The sequence below is a fragment of the Equus caballus genome, chromosome 7 (assembly GCF_041296265.1).
Source record: "Equus caballus isolate H_3958 breed thoroughbred chromosome 7, TB-T2T, whole genome shotgun sequence".
Lineage (NCBI taxonomy): Eukaryota > Metazoa > Chordata > Mammalia > Perissodactyla > Equidae > Equus > Equus caballus.
Window position 1 is genome coordinate 80,827,514 of NC_091690.1, and position 18,421 is coordinate 80,845,934.

Here is an 18,421-nt window from a genome sequence, read left to right on the forward strand (position 1 = left end):
TGCCTTACACCTGCAGTCCTGCCCCAGCTGGGGGACCACAGTGCTCTGAAGACCCTCAGACCCTTAAAGGGCAACATTCCCTCTTCACATCAACCCTGCCTCTTCCTTTTTGTCCCTCAATTCAGCAAACATTTATTAAGGGCCCATCACAAGCCAGGGACTATGCCAGGTGCTGGGGAGCTCCTAGTCCAGCAGGTACAACAGACGCCAACATGTAGGCCCCAGATGAGAGTAGGTGTCCAGGGTGTTCTCTGGGGTGACGCTGGAGAGGGGAGGATGGGCCAGACTTTTGGTTACTCTCTGTGTTTACAGAGCTGAAGATAGTTCTGTTAGCAAGAATGTCCTGGCCAGTGGGCCACTCACCACATTGGTTTCCTACGTGGCCCTGGCCCACTGCACAGGACTCCACCCGGCGTTCAGATGTTCTCGGAGCCTTTTTAGCCACATCAAGGTCCATGCCTGAGAGCTGGAGGTGAAACTGCTCCCTGTGGGCAGCCTTCCGGAGCGTGCGGATGGCTTTCCGGAGCCGCTTCTCTGTTCGCTTCACGAGGCAGCTCAGATCGCAAGATGCTACAGAAACGAGAGGGACAGCAGAGGGAGAGGATGTCAGGCTGCAGCATGTGAGGATGTCCGGACCAACTGCAGGACCCACCAACACCCACGTTCCCTGTGGACAGAATGGGAGACACCTGGAGCAGGGCACCTAGCAGGCTGGGCAGCATTTGATTTGAACAGAAATTTGTTGACCAAAATGGTACCTTTGGGTTTTTACGAAGAAGATAAATTATCAGGTTCCAAACCAATTCAGTTTAGCTTGGGGGTGAAAAAAAACAGGAGATACTTCACTGGTTGCATTATTTTTTTCCCCCAAGAATGAGGAAAAGTGAAAGGCAAAGGAATAAGGAGAAGCTGTGAGGAGCCTGGCACTGTAGACTGTTTTCAAACCAACCTGTCACCTCCTTTTGGTTAGTTTCAAGCTCAAACTCAATAGTGATAAACATTTCCTTAGTGGCGCTCGGTCGGCCAGGGGCTCCCGGGACTTGCTTGCCGGAGCTGCATGTAAGGTTTGCGTAGCGGAAGCTCTCTTTTACTGAGCTGTGCTTCTCTGTATGAAGAAACAAGATTATCGGAAGCCAAATCCTGGCAGAGTACTCAGCTGAACATTCGCTAGAGCTCAGTAAACATTTCATTAAAACAATTCTCAAGGGACTAAATGATTAACTCCAGATGCCAAGACGTTGCAAGCCCTCAGCTTGGAGCATAGTGACATTTAAATTTTGAAGAGCCAGTGTTGCCTTTTATTTAACTTTACAATTTAGCTCTTGAAAATCATTATCATGGATAAATGCCGGATGTTTCCGACTGACCGGCCACATACGTGGAAGACGGGAACCAGGGGGCGTCTTGCATTCCTGACTGACAGTTTGTTAAGGTGTGCTCATGTTCTCACAGTTGGTTTCCTTTAAGCTGGACTGTGATGTCCCAAGCCGGAGCTGAGGCTTCAACTAAGAATGAGCACAGGAATAGGAAGGAAACCAACTCCTGCTTTTAGGCAAATTGACCTTGCTGTACTTCCAACCCGAAGGGGAAGCTGTCAAGTACATAACAGTGATGCCTCATTTTGAAATAACCAGGAGCAATAAAAGGCACAAAGAATCAACAGAACCAAACAATATCATGAAGGCGTCTAGGATGGGAGGGACGGTGTTGCGTAAGGCAGGGCCTTGCACATCCCTTTTCCTGACTTTGGCTGTCCCCTCCCCCCATAGCTTTCAGGGACTCTTAACTAATGATTGTTAACCTGAACCAAAGAGCAGGCCCACGTATCATCCACACACTTAATTTGTCTCTACTTAAAAATCTTACTCTACTGAACTGACGTATATCTGTATCACATTCTTCTTCAACCTTACAAGGATGTTCAAAGCAACAGGTCATCAGGGGCCAAAGAAAGGAAGAGGCAAATTAATTCTCCCTTCTATATATTTCCCTAAAGATCTATCTTACCTTTTCAAAAGGTTACCTTGAAATCTCACTCTGAACACATGCTCATTTTGAACCTTTTTCCCTTTCAATTTTCTTAGATCTATTTCTAAAACTTTTTATTTTGGGGGCCGGCACGGTGTCCGGGCGGTTAAGTTCATGTGCTCCGCTTCGGCAGTCCAGGGTTTCACCAGTTTGAATCCTGGGTGTGGACATGGCAACACTCATCAAGCCATGCTGAAGTGGCATCCCACATGCCACAACTAGAAGGACCCACAACTAAAAATACACAACAATGTAGCGGGGGGCTTTGGGGAGAAAAAGGAAAAATAAAATCTTTAAAAATAATAATAGCAAAAATATAAATAAATAAAATAAAGAGTGAAAATCTAATTTGAAAAAAAACTTTTTATTTTTATTTGTACGAAAGTTGCTAATATAGTCCTGAGAGTTCCCATAGACTCTTCACCCAGTTTCCCCTGATGTTAACTAACACTGGACATTAGCATGTGCATTTATCAAAACTAAGAAATTAACATTAGTATAATACCATTAAATAAAGACCAAATCTATTTTTAAATAAGGCTTTTCCCCTCTAATCTAAAAGTGTAAATGCTCACTGTGGAGAATTTGGAAAACACAGGAAAAAAAATTTGTCATGCATCATCCTCCTACCCAGATATAACCACTACTAACGATATGGTGAGGGTTTCTTTCCTTCTACTTATACTTTTTCTTATACAATTTGGGTTGTAGTAGATATACAAGATGCTACTCTCTCTTTTTCCATCTTAGCATTACAACAAAAAACATTTTCCTAGGTCATTGAACATTCTTTGAAGACATATAATTAACAGCTACATAATATGGAAGAACCAAAATTAGTCTTGGTTAGTTATTTAAAATAGGCAGTCAAAAGCGACTACTGTAAACTTTATGTTTGTTTGTTATATGATTTATTTGAGGGTTGACCAGGAAAACAAGCCTCCCTAATACATGAATCCTGATTACTTTAATCTCCAAAATTATTCTATGAAATAATACAGGAAATGCAAGCCGGGGGAGAAAGAGGAGTGTTGGGTTCTGCTCTTTTCAACAAGGACAGTTCTACTCGGATGGTATCTGTTCTGCCAAAGCCAATGGAGTCACTGCCTCCAAAAACTAGATCCAGCAGGAAAGCTGGATATTACATCTTTGTTCATCAAAGATTATGCTTTCTGAGCCAAACCTTGTTTTATTTCTTTGGCTTATCTTTCAAGTAAACTCTAAGATCTAGAAAATTTAACCCAATATGATCACCAATTGCTAATGCATCTTAAAGCCCTTATTGATTCCTGTGAACTCCCAGGTTTCCCCAGAGCTTCAACATCTGTACCTCGCAAAGGGAGCTCTGAAGTATAACCCCAGAACTGGGAGAGGTGCTGGGCTGGCTCCTCTTCTTCCTGGGAAGAGGCTCCTTGGAGATTCTGAACTGCTGTTGGATCCCATCTAAAGAGCTCGGCTTGTTACAGGCCCTTTCCCAACATGCAGGCAATCTCCCTGCACCAGCCATCTGATTCCATACCTGGTAGTGCTGGTCGCAGACCCTCGGGAAACAGCTCAGCCTTTTTCAAACTACACTTGCCTTCATTTAGCTTAAACGTTACACTTGTCCTGACGGTGGCGACATCTTCAGAAAGAAACAAGTGAGAGATGTTACCTTTAGAGGCAAAGGAATGGAAACACCCTGGGTAATGGCGAGCTATCCACTGGCTGGGTCCCACCGCACGGCAAACTCTGAGCCCCTCTCTTACTCTGAGACCAAGAAAGATTTAGATCATGGAGCGCCCATTACCCTGGGACCGGGGACGTCAGGAGCCTCCTAAGAGTCACACTTAACCCTCCATCTGAGATGAAGCCAGTGCTCAAATATAACACAAGGAGGGCCAAAAACAACCTCAACGGTGAGATGAAATGTGAGGTCATTTTTGTGCCTTCTTGAGAAAGGAGACCAGAATCACCTAGTTCAAATTTGGATGAGACTGTAGAGAGAAGTGGTGAAGGGCAGATTCTCCTAAATAAGCCTGTCCTGGAAGGACACAGCTCAGGGAGCCACCATTCCAGACAAGGATGGTACTCACTAAACGTGGCTAGGATTTTCAGGGTTTGGGAGGGAGAGAGGGTCCCACTTTGAAGGCCTCATGTGCAAAAGTCTGCTCTCCTCCCATGGTGAGTCTTAACCATATGTTAGGCTCCGGAGCCAATGACCAGGATTCAAACTCTAGCTCTTCAACTTGTGACGAGAACTTGAACAAGTTACTTAATCTCCCAAGCCTCAATTACCTTATCTGTAAAGACATACTTATAGTACCTAAATTACCAGGCTGTTGTGAAGATTAAACGAGATGCAAAAAAAAAAAAAAAACCCAAAAAAATGTTTAGTTTATTATCTGGTACATAGTAAGAACTGAATAACTGTTAACTATTTGCTTGCCCATCCTTGGGTGGCCTAAATCTCCAAGCGACCATCATTGAGAGATTTGGTGAAACAGACCATGATGACAGCTCTGGTTGGGTCCAAACATCAGGCAAGAGGAGCAGTAAAGGATAGCGCTTAAGACTCTGGATCCAGACTGCCTGGTTAAAATCCTTGCTCCACTATTTCCTATTGAGTCACTTTGGGTATGTTACTTCACCTCTCTGAACCTCAGTTTCGTCATCCCTGGTTAACAAGGGTAACAGTAAAATGGCCCCAGGGGGTCAGAGTATGGATTAAATCAGCAGTACACGCGGTACAGTGGCTGGCATATTTTAACTGCTCAATCAATTTATGCAAGCTGTTATCATCATGCTTTGGGTTTTGAGCTTTGCTCATATACGTAATGTGGACATCAAGAACCATTTCCTCATTCAGATGTTCTCATGACATAATCACAGAGGTGTCTAAATCTGGGAGGACAAGGCTTCCCAAAAGTGTTAAATTTCACTTTTCATCTTTTGACAAACCAGAAAGGGTTTGGGGCCCTTTCTCTGGACAGAATCCTTGTTCCCCCTGTCATGCCCATGTCTATCTCCCCAGGCATACATTTCCTGCCGGGCCTTTGAGGTCCTCTGGGGCACAGGGAGTTTGGGAGACGTAAGTCTCCTGGTCCCAGAGCTCTGTGGGCCTCTGTCTAATATGATGACCCACCGGGACTGAACACGGAGCCTCCCAGCACACAGTGGACACTCAGTCAGTATCTGTTACATGGTGAGTCAGATCTCAGGCACCAAGGTTACAGGCAAGAACATCCTGTAATGTGCTTACAGTATCAAGAAGATTAAGAGAAAAGAAAACAAAGCCAACGCCCAAGGACAGCACCCCATGAACGAAGCCCATTGAACACAGTGAGCCCCAGAGAGAATACGCAGATTCGGTGATTACCCCCAAAAGCAGAGTCATTTGATTTTTGCTGTTTGCTCCTGAGAGGAGAGGAAGAGCCGCACGTGACAGAGTAGGCCTCTTGCAGTCCTGACAGACAGAACGCGGATTGTCAACATGTGAGCAAGGTTATAGTCTCTCCTAGTAGCAGCTAAAATCACCCCCACCCCCACTCCACAAGGACCACTAGAAAAACACCTAGCACATCAGGTCTCAAAGCCTGGGCCTCCGGTGGTCAGGGGGCAGCTGGGCAGAGACCTGGAAGCCCTTTGAGGGCATCTAACACCTAAAGGCCAGCAAGGCCTGGCCCTGGCTTGAGGACCTGCCCCAGGGACTGGGACCCACTCACCTGAAGAGAGATGAATGCCAGAGTGACATCTGAGGAAGCACCTCTCTCCTCCACCACTCTTACCGCAATGCAGGGACACGTGGGGTGACACACTAGTGGGCAGGACCCCCTTCTCTTCTAGACAGGACAAAACACAGACACTTACAGAAAGAGAAGGACACTTTCAGGTGTGACAAGGATGGCTGAGTCCCATGCATCAAAGGCCCCAAGGAAAGAAGGTAGAGCTGACACCCAGCACAGAACACAGACACCAGGCACCATTTCCAATGAAGGTAAAGGAGCTCCTTGTGTGCTGCTCTTTTCATGCGGAAAAGCAACCAGGAAAACAGAAGTGAGTTCCAACCTACGCAGAAGCACAAGGAAACACCAAAGAGCCTGCAAAAGTATCTCCTGTTTTTGAACCATTTAAAGAATGGCTGCTGCAGCTGAGGAGAGGAGAATTCAGTGGAGGGATGGTCAGCTGCACTCCGGGTCCAGTCGGACGTGGGAAAGTGCTGCTGGGCCAATGGTGAGCCCACTGACTGAGTATGAGCCTCGGCGCCCCTTACCCACACAGTCCTTCTTATTCCAGTGGAGCTTGTACGTAGAGTGGCATTGGCATTCGTAGCTGCCCACCGTGTTCACACAGACCTGCTGACAGCCTCCGTTGTTGATGCTGCACTCATTGGTGTCTGTGGAACAAAACACTCTCCTGTCACAGCAGCCCATCGTTGACCTGGCTGACACTATCCCTCCCTGAGGAAGGAGCAAGAGGGAGTCACATGGTTGAAACTCACTAAACAAAGAAGGTACTGACTGCCTTCAAAATGTGCAGCTGATCCAACTCAGTGGATTTCCTGCCATGAGCTTTACAAGATGGTCTCATTCTTGACCAAACCATTCCCCCATTAGAGACACTCAGAAGGGGTCTCAGCCTACTCTCAGATGTTCAAACGCAGACACGGCACAAGCTTCCAATTTAAAACTCCACCATCTTCCTGGGCTACATATCAAGGGAGATAGACAGAATCAGGATTCCCCACTTGACAGTTCATATAGTTAAGGTATAGAAAAGGAAAATGACTTGCATTAATCCCCCTCAAGCTGAGACCGAGTCCAGGTTGGAAGGCAGCTCCAACTAAAACCCAGATACACATACATATTCAGGGAACATTTCTTTGGGGTTTCTTGATGGACAGGGATAGTACGTTGTCAGCTATGCCAAGGATGTGTTGAAAAGGAGAAGAGAGACATTATCTATAGCAAATCACTACTATCCATTCTTCTTAAGCACAGTTCACAAGGATTGGGCAGGAAGTATTTAGGCCAGCGGTTCCCAAATCCTCAGACCCTCAGAACCACCTTGGAAGCCCTAGACATTCTGAATCAGAATCCGAATCTGTATTCTCAAAGATTGCTGAACAAATCTGAGGATCAGGAGGAGCAGACTGGTGCCAAATCTGATTTAGGCCATGGTCTACTTGACCATAACATCGGGAGACATCAGGATATGTGGCTACATGGGCTCAGAGCAGAGAGAGAAATTGATGGTTCCACTTCCAGCTCAAAGACATGCATGAAGACCAGCTCAAAGAGCTCGAACCAAGGCTCCACAGCCAGTTCCTATGCACAGCAGGGCTATGGAATTGGTTGGTGACCTACCAAGCCTCTCTGAGGATTGTACTTTACTATGTGCTGGGAAGTTCCAACAGATAGAGTATCAGCTCCTGAGAGACATTTCCATTCTCTGAGTACAAGTGCATCAATAAAGTCAACAATGAATTCACAGCTGAAAGAGCTCAGCTCTTCTCTCTGCTCCATTTCACACTCAACGTGTTAAAGGATAAATGTGGGGAGATTTCCCTCAGCCGATGCTTCCCTTGAATCAATGGACTCTCTCCTGCTGTACAGGGACTGGAATGTTCTGTTCAACCCACAATGTAGGAAAATTGGCCTTAATCTGGGGAAAATTTAGGGGTAGACTCCGCTCTTTGGCAGGCCCAGTCTCATCCAACTCTAGAGGGATTCTGCTCACCTCCACAGTGGGTAAACCCGTAGAGGGTGTACCCTTTGTTGCAAGCACACGTGAATGTGCCAGGGTGGTTGATGCAGCTGTGGTCACAGGTCCTATCCAAAGAGCATTCGTCCACATCTGTAATTGTCAAAGGGAGAGGGGAGCTGAAACCAACTCTGCTGGATGCATGGAGAGAAGAACACATTTATAATCACACCAGTTACTGACCAACAACAAAAACAACACAGAGTAAAAAATTATCAATTCTCCCATTCGCTTGTGCTAAAGAAAGTGCCGAGCAGCCCACAAGAAGTATACTCACTGTCAGGACCCTTACTACCAAATGCTATTGCAAATTGCACCTGCCTAAAAGATCAATTGGTCTCTCTCACTCATATTTATTTGCAGGGCTGAGTAATTCAAAATATTTAAATGAAGGCAAATGAGATAACATACCTAAGAAAGGTGTGTAAACTATAAGGTATTACCTGTGCATCATTATCGTTATATTACTATTGGTAAAACAGCAATAGCAATCTTGTAAGCCATGGCCAATTAAAAGGAGAAAATACTTGAGTTGAAGATAAGTCTGGTTCCTATCTCTTTTGGATCTTTCCAGAATTAGTCTTCTGGCCAGTTGATCCTAGGTTTTAATGCCCTCTGCACTAAAAGAATACATTAACATTAACATAAAATAGTGATTTTCTATTGCAGACACTGGAATTTGATGTTTAAGCTCCAAACTAGATTCTCTTGGCCAATCTCTTGGCTTCGTTCCTCCCCCATGGTTCGGTCCCACAGGGACCCTCCCTTTCTTGTTCAGTGTGGAGGCATCCTTGGCTTCAGCTGAGGTCATGGAAACTAGCCTCAGGAGGCTGCATTTGCCAATCTAATCACCTCTTCTTTCCTGGTCTGGTCCTCACATCTCTGCTGCAGACTAGAATTTCAGTGCTTCACTTCTTCAACTCTTTGGAGGGTTTTAACAGAGTTACAACTTGCGACTCCAAATGGACAAACCAGGACCAGTGCAGGACTCACTGGAAGCCAACTAGACGATTGCTTGACCTCTTTTTCAACACCAAATATGCAAAACTACAGTAATAAAAACCAAACATTTGGAAGGAACTGGAGGAATGAAAAAATGAAACAAAAAAGGGCAAATTCTTACAAAACCTCTTCATCCCTAACTTTTCCCAGAAATCCTGGCAATTTCTTCAGTAAATTTATTCTGTGCAAATATTTGTTCTACCAAGAGTGACCAGTGAAAAATGAGAAAAATTCAGTTTCTTCCATAGTAATTGATGTCACTCTATGAGTTCTGTTATTACTATCAGCCAGTTGCCGAGAAAGTGGACTCATTCAGTAGCTGACTTTGGCTGCTCATGATGCATTTTCGCTTTGCCAAAAATAATGAGATCGCTTTTCTAATTCCTTTTTAATGTGTTTACACAGCTTAAAAAGTATTTCATGCTCTATACATTATGAAACATTATGTGGAACAGCAAATTTGCTTTCCAAGTCAAATGGAAGAAGACCACGCAACAATCATGTAGAATAAAATTGCTGAATTTAAAGGGGGCTATGCTCGAACCGCCTGACAAATTATATATTAAGAAGAAAAACCAAGAGAGAAATCTAATTGACACCATGAGGTTAAAAAAAGGTAGTTACATCTTTATAATCTGAAGTGAAATCAGATATTATTTTCCGATTTTGATTTAATTCTGGGATTTCTAGCAAAATAAGTTAAGCTATTCTTATTCCCAGAAATGGAACAGGAATAAGTGACAGCACGTCTTTCCTGAGAGCTTCTTCACGATTATCAACAGGGCATAAAATGTGCTCATCTGAAAATATACATGATGCCCCCCCAAAACAGATTGCCACCGCCCAAAACAGTTATTAACGTCAACAATTGCTATTCAGAGAGGCTCCATTGATGCACACCTTATGTGAGAGGGATGCTTCTGCGAAGGGGACTGCAATCCTGCCCAAAGACCGACCAGCCTCTCCGCCACTCAGTCCCCTCCCTCCCTCTCCACCATCTCTCTCCCCAAGCACCAAAGGCTGGTCATGAAAACAAGGGCTATAAGGAAGACGTCAACTGGTACATGACCTTGATTATGGGTTGACCCCAACTTTTTGCTAGGAAAAGGTAGGTGAACTAAATCTACAGCTTTCTGCCACCAAAGTTTGTTATAAAACCCATAACATTAAAGGAAATTTTAGAAAAGGAAAATTATTCATAATCTCAACACTCTAATGCAATCCTGTTTGCATTCTGTGATCCATTCCATGTCCAGCAGCGAGCTCTGCTGTAGTCACACCACATGGGTTCTTTGAAGTGTCCTTTAACCATTAACAGCTTAATTTCCAAAATAGACCTGTGAGCTACATCAGTATTTTATTCTAACTAACAGACGACATGAGTGAAGCATGGGCTAGAGGTTGGATTAATGACTCCATCAAGAAGCCCAGCGAGCCAGTCTCTGCCAGGGTGGGGTTTCATCTTCTCTGCTCTGACCAGCGGGCACTGCACAGCACAGCTATGTTTCGGGACATACCTTGGCAAGACTTCTCGTCTGTTAATAATTTAAATCCCTTTCTGCAGCTGCAGTCAAAACTGCCCACGGTGTTTTTGCAGAAATGATCACAACCTCCATTGCGGGTCTGGCACTCATCAATATCTGTAACAGGCAAGCATCAGCAAATCAGCCAGTGATACTTGCCCCGTTCCCCACAAATCCCTGAAGTGCTATTGTGTGTGCTTCATTATCCTCTGAAACAAAAACAGACCCTTAAACGCATTTAAGAATGTTTGCTGATGTTTTTAATCTTACACGTGTTTTCTTGTCTGGCTTAACCAGTTTTGAAAGACAAGCGCCTCATCCCCTTGAGAACTCTGCTTAACTCTGCCCTTGACTACCATTAAGGAAACAAACTCTGGGAAAGGACGGTGATGCCGTTATGTCCTCATCCTTGCACTGTTCTCTCAAGATAAGATGGCTGCCTTCGGTATCCTTTCCATCCCAGTTTAATGATTAAAGTTATAAGGAACTAGAACATTTGCTTTGGCAAATTACACAACGATCAAATAGCCTCGATGCTGTTAAATGATTCCTGATACTCAAATTAAGCTTATCTTTTCTCAGTTTCATCTGCTAACTGGTTATCTACTTTTTATCATGTTAAAGAACTAAGCCTTTGTACTCTTGCTCATGGAATACTAGCAAGTCATTGGGGTCCCTATTCATCAGTAAAAGTTAATGGTACAGTTATTCATTAAGTCTCTAGATAATAATCTTGGCTGTTATTTATATAATAATCTCTAGGCTGTTATTTATGATATGTTGATATTATCTCTTGCAAATGAACTTTTCCTTGAACTTCCGCCTTTTTCTAACAAGGCCACTGCCTGAAATGGATTATTTGATGCTTACAGAAGTTGACCTTCTCAACAGTTAGAGTAATTAAGTCGGTTCTAATTAAGATTACTCAATTATAACCTTCCACGAGCCCAGGGAAGAAAAGCTTCCATCAATATGAATCATAAGCAAATCTGGAGTCACTCAGGAGGTGTGGAGGGGAGGAGCTGCCTTGATCCCCACACAGTAGCAACATGGAGAGGCACAGGCTACCTTTACAGGTCTTCCCATCCAACTGGAGAGTGAATCCAACGGGACAACTGCAATGAACACCTGTTGAAGTATCCTTACAGGTGCGATCGCAGCCTCCATTGTTGACAGCACAGGTTTCTGACAAGGAGGTAAGAAAAAGGCAGTCAGCTTCCTAAAGAAGAGCTGATACAGCTGCAAGGAAAGGGATACTGGTGTAGTGTTAATACTTGACAAAATTCATGAAAGCCAAGAAGCGCAGTGGGGTACTCATGGTTTTATCCCAAGTCTCTGCCACCTACAGGTGAGAGACAGGGAGACGAAGTGCAGCTCCTCCCACCCGCCTAAATAGGTGACGTCTCCCCAGGAAGCTTGACAGGGTAACCAGAGGGGTAAAGATGCCTCTCCCAACCAGCTGAGCCTTGCCCCTCTACTGGCAGATTTGAAGCCACTAAAAGTTCCTGTTGACCAACAGCCAGTGACCTGCTAAGTGTGACCACATCTGGCAGGTTCAATGTGAAGCCCTTCAGCATGAGTACTGGGCAAAGCAAGAGAGGGTATGCATCGCCTACCCCAACCATTCCCTTGCTGCACACCAATGACTTTATCTTTGCAACTGCCAACAAACTCAGATTAGAAGTGTACCTTTCCCTGAAAAGAGAAAGATCTGTCATAACTATATGAAAAATCAGCCACAGTTGTTAAATTGTATCTATCAAGATGAAGAACAATAAGCAAATGGCCTTCTAGTTCTGCATTTCCTAGAGTTATTCCAAATAATAAACAAATGCTATTTAACATTCACCCAATTGTCAGCATCTAGGCATCTAGAAACAGATTTTACCTCCATAGCTACGCCACTGTAGAGGCTTGGGGGACAAGCTTAGTGCTGATTAAATAGGACGTATATGTTTATCTCTGCTGCCTCCTAAAATATCACTTAAATGAGAGGAAAAAGACTTTAAAAAGTTTAAATCCTTAAGGACAAATAAAATAGAAGACAACAGACGAGAGACGTCAAATCTTCTGGAAGTTGCGTTTTGATGGAGGAACCGTAACTGGCAGAGCAGAAAGCTAAACCCTCGCAGTCGGCAGAGGAGATGCCAACAAGCAGTAATCTCATACGAGCCACAGAATCCCAGAAAGGCCCAATCTTACAATTCATTTCCTCAGGGAGACAAGAAAAGTGTCCATGAAATAAGAACAGGTTCCTACAACAAAAGACCAAAGTAAAATTCTTGAAAAGTTAAAATATAAAAGCAGAAATTTAAAAAGAATCCTGTCAAGGGATTACAAGGGAAAAAAAAAAAATTAAAAGCCTCCTAGAAAGTAGAACAAAAATATCAAGGAGAGAAAAGAGAAGAAAATTACAGGATCAATCCAGGAGTTACAACAGCCACCTAATAGGAGTTCCAGAGAGAAAGATTAGGGAAAATGGAGAGAAGAAAATTACCGAAGAAAAAAGAAAATTTCTCAGAACCAGGGGACTTAAATGTCCCTACTGAAAAGGCCCACTGAGTACTCAACATAACAGGTGGGAGAGGTCCCTCAGTGAGGGATCTTATTGTGAAATTTCAGATCACCAGGGACAACCAGAAGACCCTGAAAACATCCAGAGAGAAGCTTTCATAGGTTCCACACAAAGACTCAAGACTAAAAATGACTTTAGACTTGAAACGACACTGAATGCCCAAAAACAATAAAGCACTATTCCAAACTCTGATGGAAGATTCTTTCCAGCTCTGACTTCTATACTGAGCCAAATTCTCAAAGAAGGGTGAAGGTGGCATATAAAGGCATTTTTCAGGCGTGCAAAACTTTTAAAAATCTTTATCTACCCATATAAACTAACAAAATTGACGACATGGGGTCCACCGAAACAGGAAAGTAGTGAAGGGAATTGCCAGGCTGCTGCTAAAGGCAAGGCCCGGAGGAGAGCTGTACAGCCGGCCCAGGGAGGCAGCCCCACCAGAGCAGAGTGGAAGCTTCAGAAGAGACTTTTTAAGAAGGAAATGGAATTGACAAGTTACCTGCTGTATCTGAGCACATTGAAAAGGGTTTTAGAGCTCCGTCAGAAATTTGCAAAAGAATCAGTAAGAGGTACTTAGAAAATGAAGCAAATAAAGAAAATATAATCATAGCCCCTTACAAGACTCAGGGGTGAATCATATTCAGATACGCATAGTCACAATAATATAAACGCATGTATTGATTTAAATCGTGATAGAATCATATTAAGGGTATGGGGAGCAGGGGAGAGTGTGTGCGCGTGTATTGGGGGAAGAGGCAGAAGAGAGCTAAGACTTAGACTTCTGTAGTAGAAAGTCGAAAGCTAGTATCTAACACTGGCACATCAAGATATAACCGGATACACTTTGCTTTTCTGAAATATGGGGGAGGGAGAGTCAGGAGAAGAAGAAACAACTAGGAGAAAGGAAAATCATTGCCTCTGGCAAAAGGGATGAGGGAATGGGAGGACATGAGACAAAGGAAATGATATGCTTCATTACAAGCTTAACAGCACTAATTAAGTTTTTGAAGTTTTTATATTATTCCTATGTACTATTTTAATTTAATGCAATTAAAAATAATCATTTTAATAGGGCAGAAAAGAGCTCAGAAATGTCACGAGCCTGGTAACCAATGGTTGCTCAATATCTCCCCTGACTATTAAATCCAGAAGCTATCAAAAGGTCGGTTTTGTTCAGGTCAAGCCAAGTTTTCTCCAGAACAAGTCAAAGGATCTGGCTGATCCCAACCCCCACGGCCACCGCCTCTACTTCTGCTCTCGTAGCCAGCTCTACCGGCAGACCTGCTGGCAGACACTCCCATGCCCCACAGCCAAGTGCCACTCTTCTCCATTCACCTCCTCTGCCATTGACATGGTCTGAGTCAGAAACAGAAGACTCAGTGGACAAACAAATCAGCCAAATCGCCACGGTAAGCTAGGGGTTGCCCAAAATGCCTTTGGTCACAGCTACTCAGAAGGAAGGGAGCTGACATTCCCTGACCACACACTAAGTCCTAGGCACTGGACTCGGGGCAACTTTGGATATTATTATCTTAGCTGAGCTTCCTGATAACCCTAAGAGGTAGATTTTATTACACCAATTTTAAAGAAAGACCAGGACACAGAGGCTCAAGGCAGATGCCCCAGTTTCGCAGCTGGCTGGGACAGCACTAGGATGCTAACCCATTAACTCTGACAGCTGGGCCAGTGCTGTCTGCACCATACCAGGGGTCTCAATGGGGACTGAGAAGAGCAGGGAGTGAAGGACAGACACAGCCTGGCTTGACAGGAGCTGCTCACCCCACTTCAGCTGGTCTGAGGGCACATGGGCCCCAGGTTCGGGCCTGATGTAGAAAGTTTGGGAGGGAAAGACACAATGGCCATGGCCAGGGGAGGGTGAGTGAGGCGCCTACCCATGAGCAGCCGCCGTTTCACCCGTTTATCCCCATCCGCCACTGACGTGGCATTGCTCTCCGTCACCTCCAGGGCAGGGTCCTCTGGCTCTACAAGAAATGCAAAAGAGCACAGTTCTCAGACTGAATGAGCCAGATTATTCATCCTCCGCACAACCACTTCTGCTGAAATCCCAGACATGAGAACAATGTAAGATATGTGACTTTCTTCACTCAATAAAAATGCATTGTAGCCAGGCTCTGCGGGAAACACAGCACGTTAAACGGCTGCAGAGCCTTAGTAAACAACAAACATGGAAAAGATCTTTGAAATATATTGCACTGACCAGAAACACTGGGGAATGGAAGCTTCCTAGTCACTCCAGTACCCTTAGTCCAGGACAAAAAGAATCTTGGGCCTGGAAACCTCTGAAACAGAGCTAGCAAAGGACACACCATAAAGGGCAGGGCAGGTGTCCTGCCAGAAATATGCATCCATGACTTCTGCAGACTGTAAAGGCTGCTGTGTCATCACAAACAGCTAGCTTTAACTTCGTGTCACCCTGGTTTCTTGGGATGTGTTGTCCCAGTCTCCAGAATACCAGCTTCAGGAGCAGCCTAGTCCAGGAGAGGAGAAAGGGCTTTCCAAGGTCGCACAGGGACAGAGGGACTGCCATGCCAGGCCTACTCCACTCCCACTGCCATATGTGAAGCAGTAGGGGACCCATTTGGGGGCAAATGCACTGGAAACCCCCTGCATCTGGTGCTAAACACCATTAAGAGTTGGGGTTGGGGTGGGCAGGCTGGGCAGACCTTCACCCAGTGTGGGGGTCACCACTCACCAAGGCAGCTCCTCCCATCTGCGTGCATCTTGTACTGTGGATGGCAGCTACACTCTGGGCCTTCAGCTGTGTCCTCACAGGAGTGCTGGCACCCGCCGTTTCCATGGTTACAGGTCACTGTGAGGAAAATGAATCAACACATAAAGCACTGAAATTTCCACAACAAGGGCCGTGTTTGCTCCAGAAGAACTCTGATTTCCATTCAGCAAGGATTTGAGCACCTAGTACCTGCTAGGCCCTGTGCATAAAAGAGATAGCCCCAACTCAGCGCCTGTCTCTGTCTATGGGCACAGATAGTCACAATATGAATGGTAGCAATGCTGCATGACGCAGTTGAGCAAAGCCACACTGGAAGAAGGCGATGGGAGAGTGGGGGGAGATTTTCACTATTTAAGGGAAATTATACCAAACAATTCTAGACTACTGCTTTGCTCTATCAGGGGAAGTTTGTAGCTAATACAGCTCTCCTGGGGGTTTGGGAAATGTTATAGCCCTGTATGTCTGGAACAAACAGACAATATTTAATTTGTACATATATGTTAGGACTTCTCTCATCAGATTCCATCTGCATTAGGTTAGAAGGGAGGGTAATCAGAGGAAATGATGACTCTTTGCACACAATTAATGCAACATTAACCAATAATTATGAAGACTATGTATGAACCCATTGATGGCAGGCCAAAAAAAAAACCCAACTACAAAACTATCTATTCATCAAACCGAAAAGCAGTTACCCCTGGCAAAGGAAATGGGAGGGAGAAAGTTATATGTTTTCCTTACACACTTTGGGCTATTTGAATTCTTACATAGGCATTTGTAATTTTTCTAATTTAAAAGAATAAAAACACTTTTGCAATGTCAGAAACTGTTCTCTGACTATAGTTATGTAAAAATTGTGTACGCCTATGAACAACTAAAAAGGAATATGAAAAACATGAAAGAACTGGTTATGTGATGGAATTCTGGATCTTTCTTTCTCTTTTCTCAAGAGTGATTAAATTACTTCAGTAGTGACAACTTAAAAACATCTTAAATTTTTAAAAATAAACTTTCAGATATGCTACTGGCCCTTGAAAAACTGAAAGACTGAGAGTCTCGTTCCATAGGCGATTCTCAAAGGACCTGCGTCCTCCTTTTGAAGATACTTGGAGCCAGGATAAGTGGTCTCCACTCTGCTCAGCCCACTGAAGCCCTCAGGGACAGTCTCACTTTTAGGGGCCCTAAGAGCTGTCAGAACCTGTTGTTTGTGTGTGATGGTGGCACCAGCCCTGGCTTGGCAAGCTTCAAGGCTGCATTTTGCTTTGTGATGGAAACATGGGGAGAAGTCTCTCACCAGCGAAACTATTTCCTCCTCTCTTAACGGCTAAAGTCTATCAAACTGGAGGGGGTCTTCCAGAAGGTCCATGGCTTCAGGAAGAGACCCTAAAGGGAAACCCTCAATGTTTCCTGTGGCATAAATAGTGACTTAGGAACACCTTTAATGGCTGATTGTTTCCTATGATCCATTGGAGTTTCATTCTTGTGTTTCATCATTGTGTGGCTGCATATAGCATTCATTGATCCATTCATTAAACAAATGTGAACTGAGTACATCCTGTGGTTGACACCAGGGGAAGACCAAGAGGCAAAAATAAGACAAGGTCCCTAACTGAGAGGGGCTCATAGCTGGGGAGACAGACACATATATACACAATACAACCCTGAGTGTCATACGCTGTAATTGAGGAATAAACAGTGCTGTGGGAGCCAAAATACAAAATGACTGCCCTGTCTGAGGCCATGGCGGTGGCTTCTGAAGTAGGAGAAGATAGGGATTAAGAGCACCAGCCTTAGAATTAGGCAGACCTACGTTTGAATCCTAATTTTCCACTCACTCCCTGTGTGACTTTGTTGCTTTGCCTTCTCCATAATTTTCTCAACTGAAAATGAGGATAATAATACTTAGCTCATAGGGTGGTGACTGTAAGAATTCAATGGAATATGGTACATCTTTGGACAAGCCTTTGCACATAGTAAATGCTCCCCTCAAAGTAGCTATTCTCTTTATCATTATTAGAAGTCAGGCAGGATATTATAGGTTGAGTGAGAATTCACCAACCCAGGAAGGGAGGAGGGCTTGGAAAAGGCTTGGAGGCATGAGAGAATATGGGCTGTTCTCCGAAAGGCAAGGAGTTTGTTGTTTGGGGAAAGAAGGCAGGTGAGGCTTGTACAAGAAGCAGGAACCAGGTAGCAAAGAGCTGTGACTGACAGATGAAGAATTTGATTTTATTCTATGGGAACGTGGAGACCTGGCCCCCAACATTCATACTCCTTACTCCTGAATTTCATTTCTAACTGGTTCCTTTATGAAACATCCTTTCCCTCCCCTACGGGAGACTACCCTTGTGCAACGAACTTGGTACTCAGTGGAGGTCAGTGTCTCATGCCAGCTGCCTTCCCTGAGGCTGCTGCTGTGCCATGAGGTGGCGTTTCTGAGGCCGGGCTGCAGAAGACAACCTCTGGGGTAGGGTGGTTCCCAGCATGGCTGTGTGCCAGTCTGTACTTACAGATGCAGTCTCTCTGGTTCTTGGCCAGCTCAAACCCAGGCCTGCACTCGCAGGCGACGCTGCCCCTCGGGGCCTCCTTGCAGATGTGACTACAGCCGTGATTCGTATTCATGCAGCTCAGACCTTCTGCAAAACAGCAGCATGCAGCTGGTGACCATGCCATGGCGAGAATCCTGAGCCCCAGGGGTGCCGTAAGGGGACAGGAGGTGGGCCATAGACCCGCCTGCCTGGGTCTCCATCAGCCTCATATTCTAAAAGACTATGTCATTAAAGTCAAGCCAAGTCAATTAAC

General features: G+C 44.6%; 1 protein-coding gene across 19 annotated transcripts in view; it reads right to left on the minus strand.

Moving 5' to 3' along the window:
* The window catches only part of SCUBE2 (signal peptide, CUB domain and EGF like domain containing 2), a 95,256-nt gene that overhangs the window by 29,578 nt on the left and 47,257 nt on the right, over positions 1-18,421 (minus strand). For 11 of the 19 annotated variants that reach the window (XR_011441107.1, XR_011441110.1, XR_011441109.1 and 8 more), the window contains exons 5-16: positions 18,130-18,255; positions 15,584-15,700; positions 14,763-14,852; positions 11,364-11,480; positions 10,290-10,412; positions 7,747-7,863; positions 6,281-6,403; positions 5,733-5,849; positions 5,387-5,473; positions 3,548-3,652; positions 950-1,105; positions 364-570 (exon numbers count right to left, since the gene is read on the minus strand). Coding sequence is in view for 12 of the 19 variants with exons in the window: in XM_070274735.1 (XP_070130836.1) it covers positions 364-570; positions 950-1,105; positions 3,548-3,652; positions 5,387-5,473; positions 5,733-5,849; positions 6,281-6,403; positions 7,747-7,863; positions 10,290-10,412; positions 11,364-11,480; positions 14,763-14,852; positions 15,584-15,700; positions 18,130-18,255 (1,485 nt within the window). In the remaining 7 variants the exon portion in view is untranslated. The remainder of the gene's footprint in view (positions 1-363; positions 571-949; positions 1,106-3,547; positions 3,653-5,386; positions 5,474-5,732; positions 5,850-6,280; positions 6,404-7,746; positions 7,864-10,289; positions 10,413-11,363; positions 11,481-14,762; positions 14,853-15,583; positions 15,701-18,129; positions 18,256-18,421) is intronic. The other 8 variants (XR_011441106.1, XM_070274738.1, XM_023646020.2 and 5 more) reach the window with 4 other exon arrangements.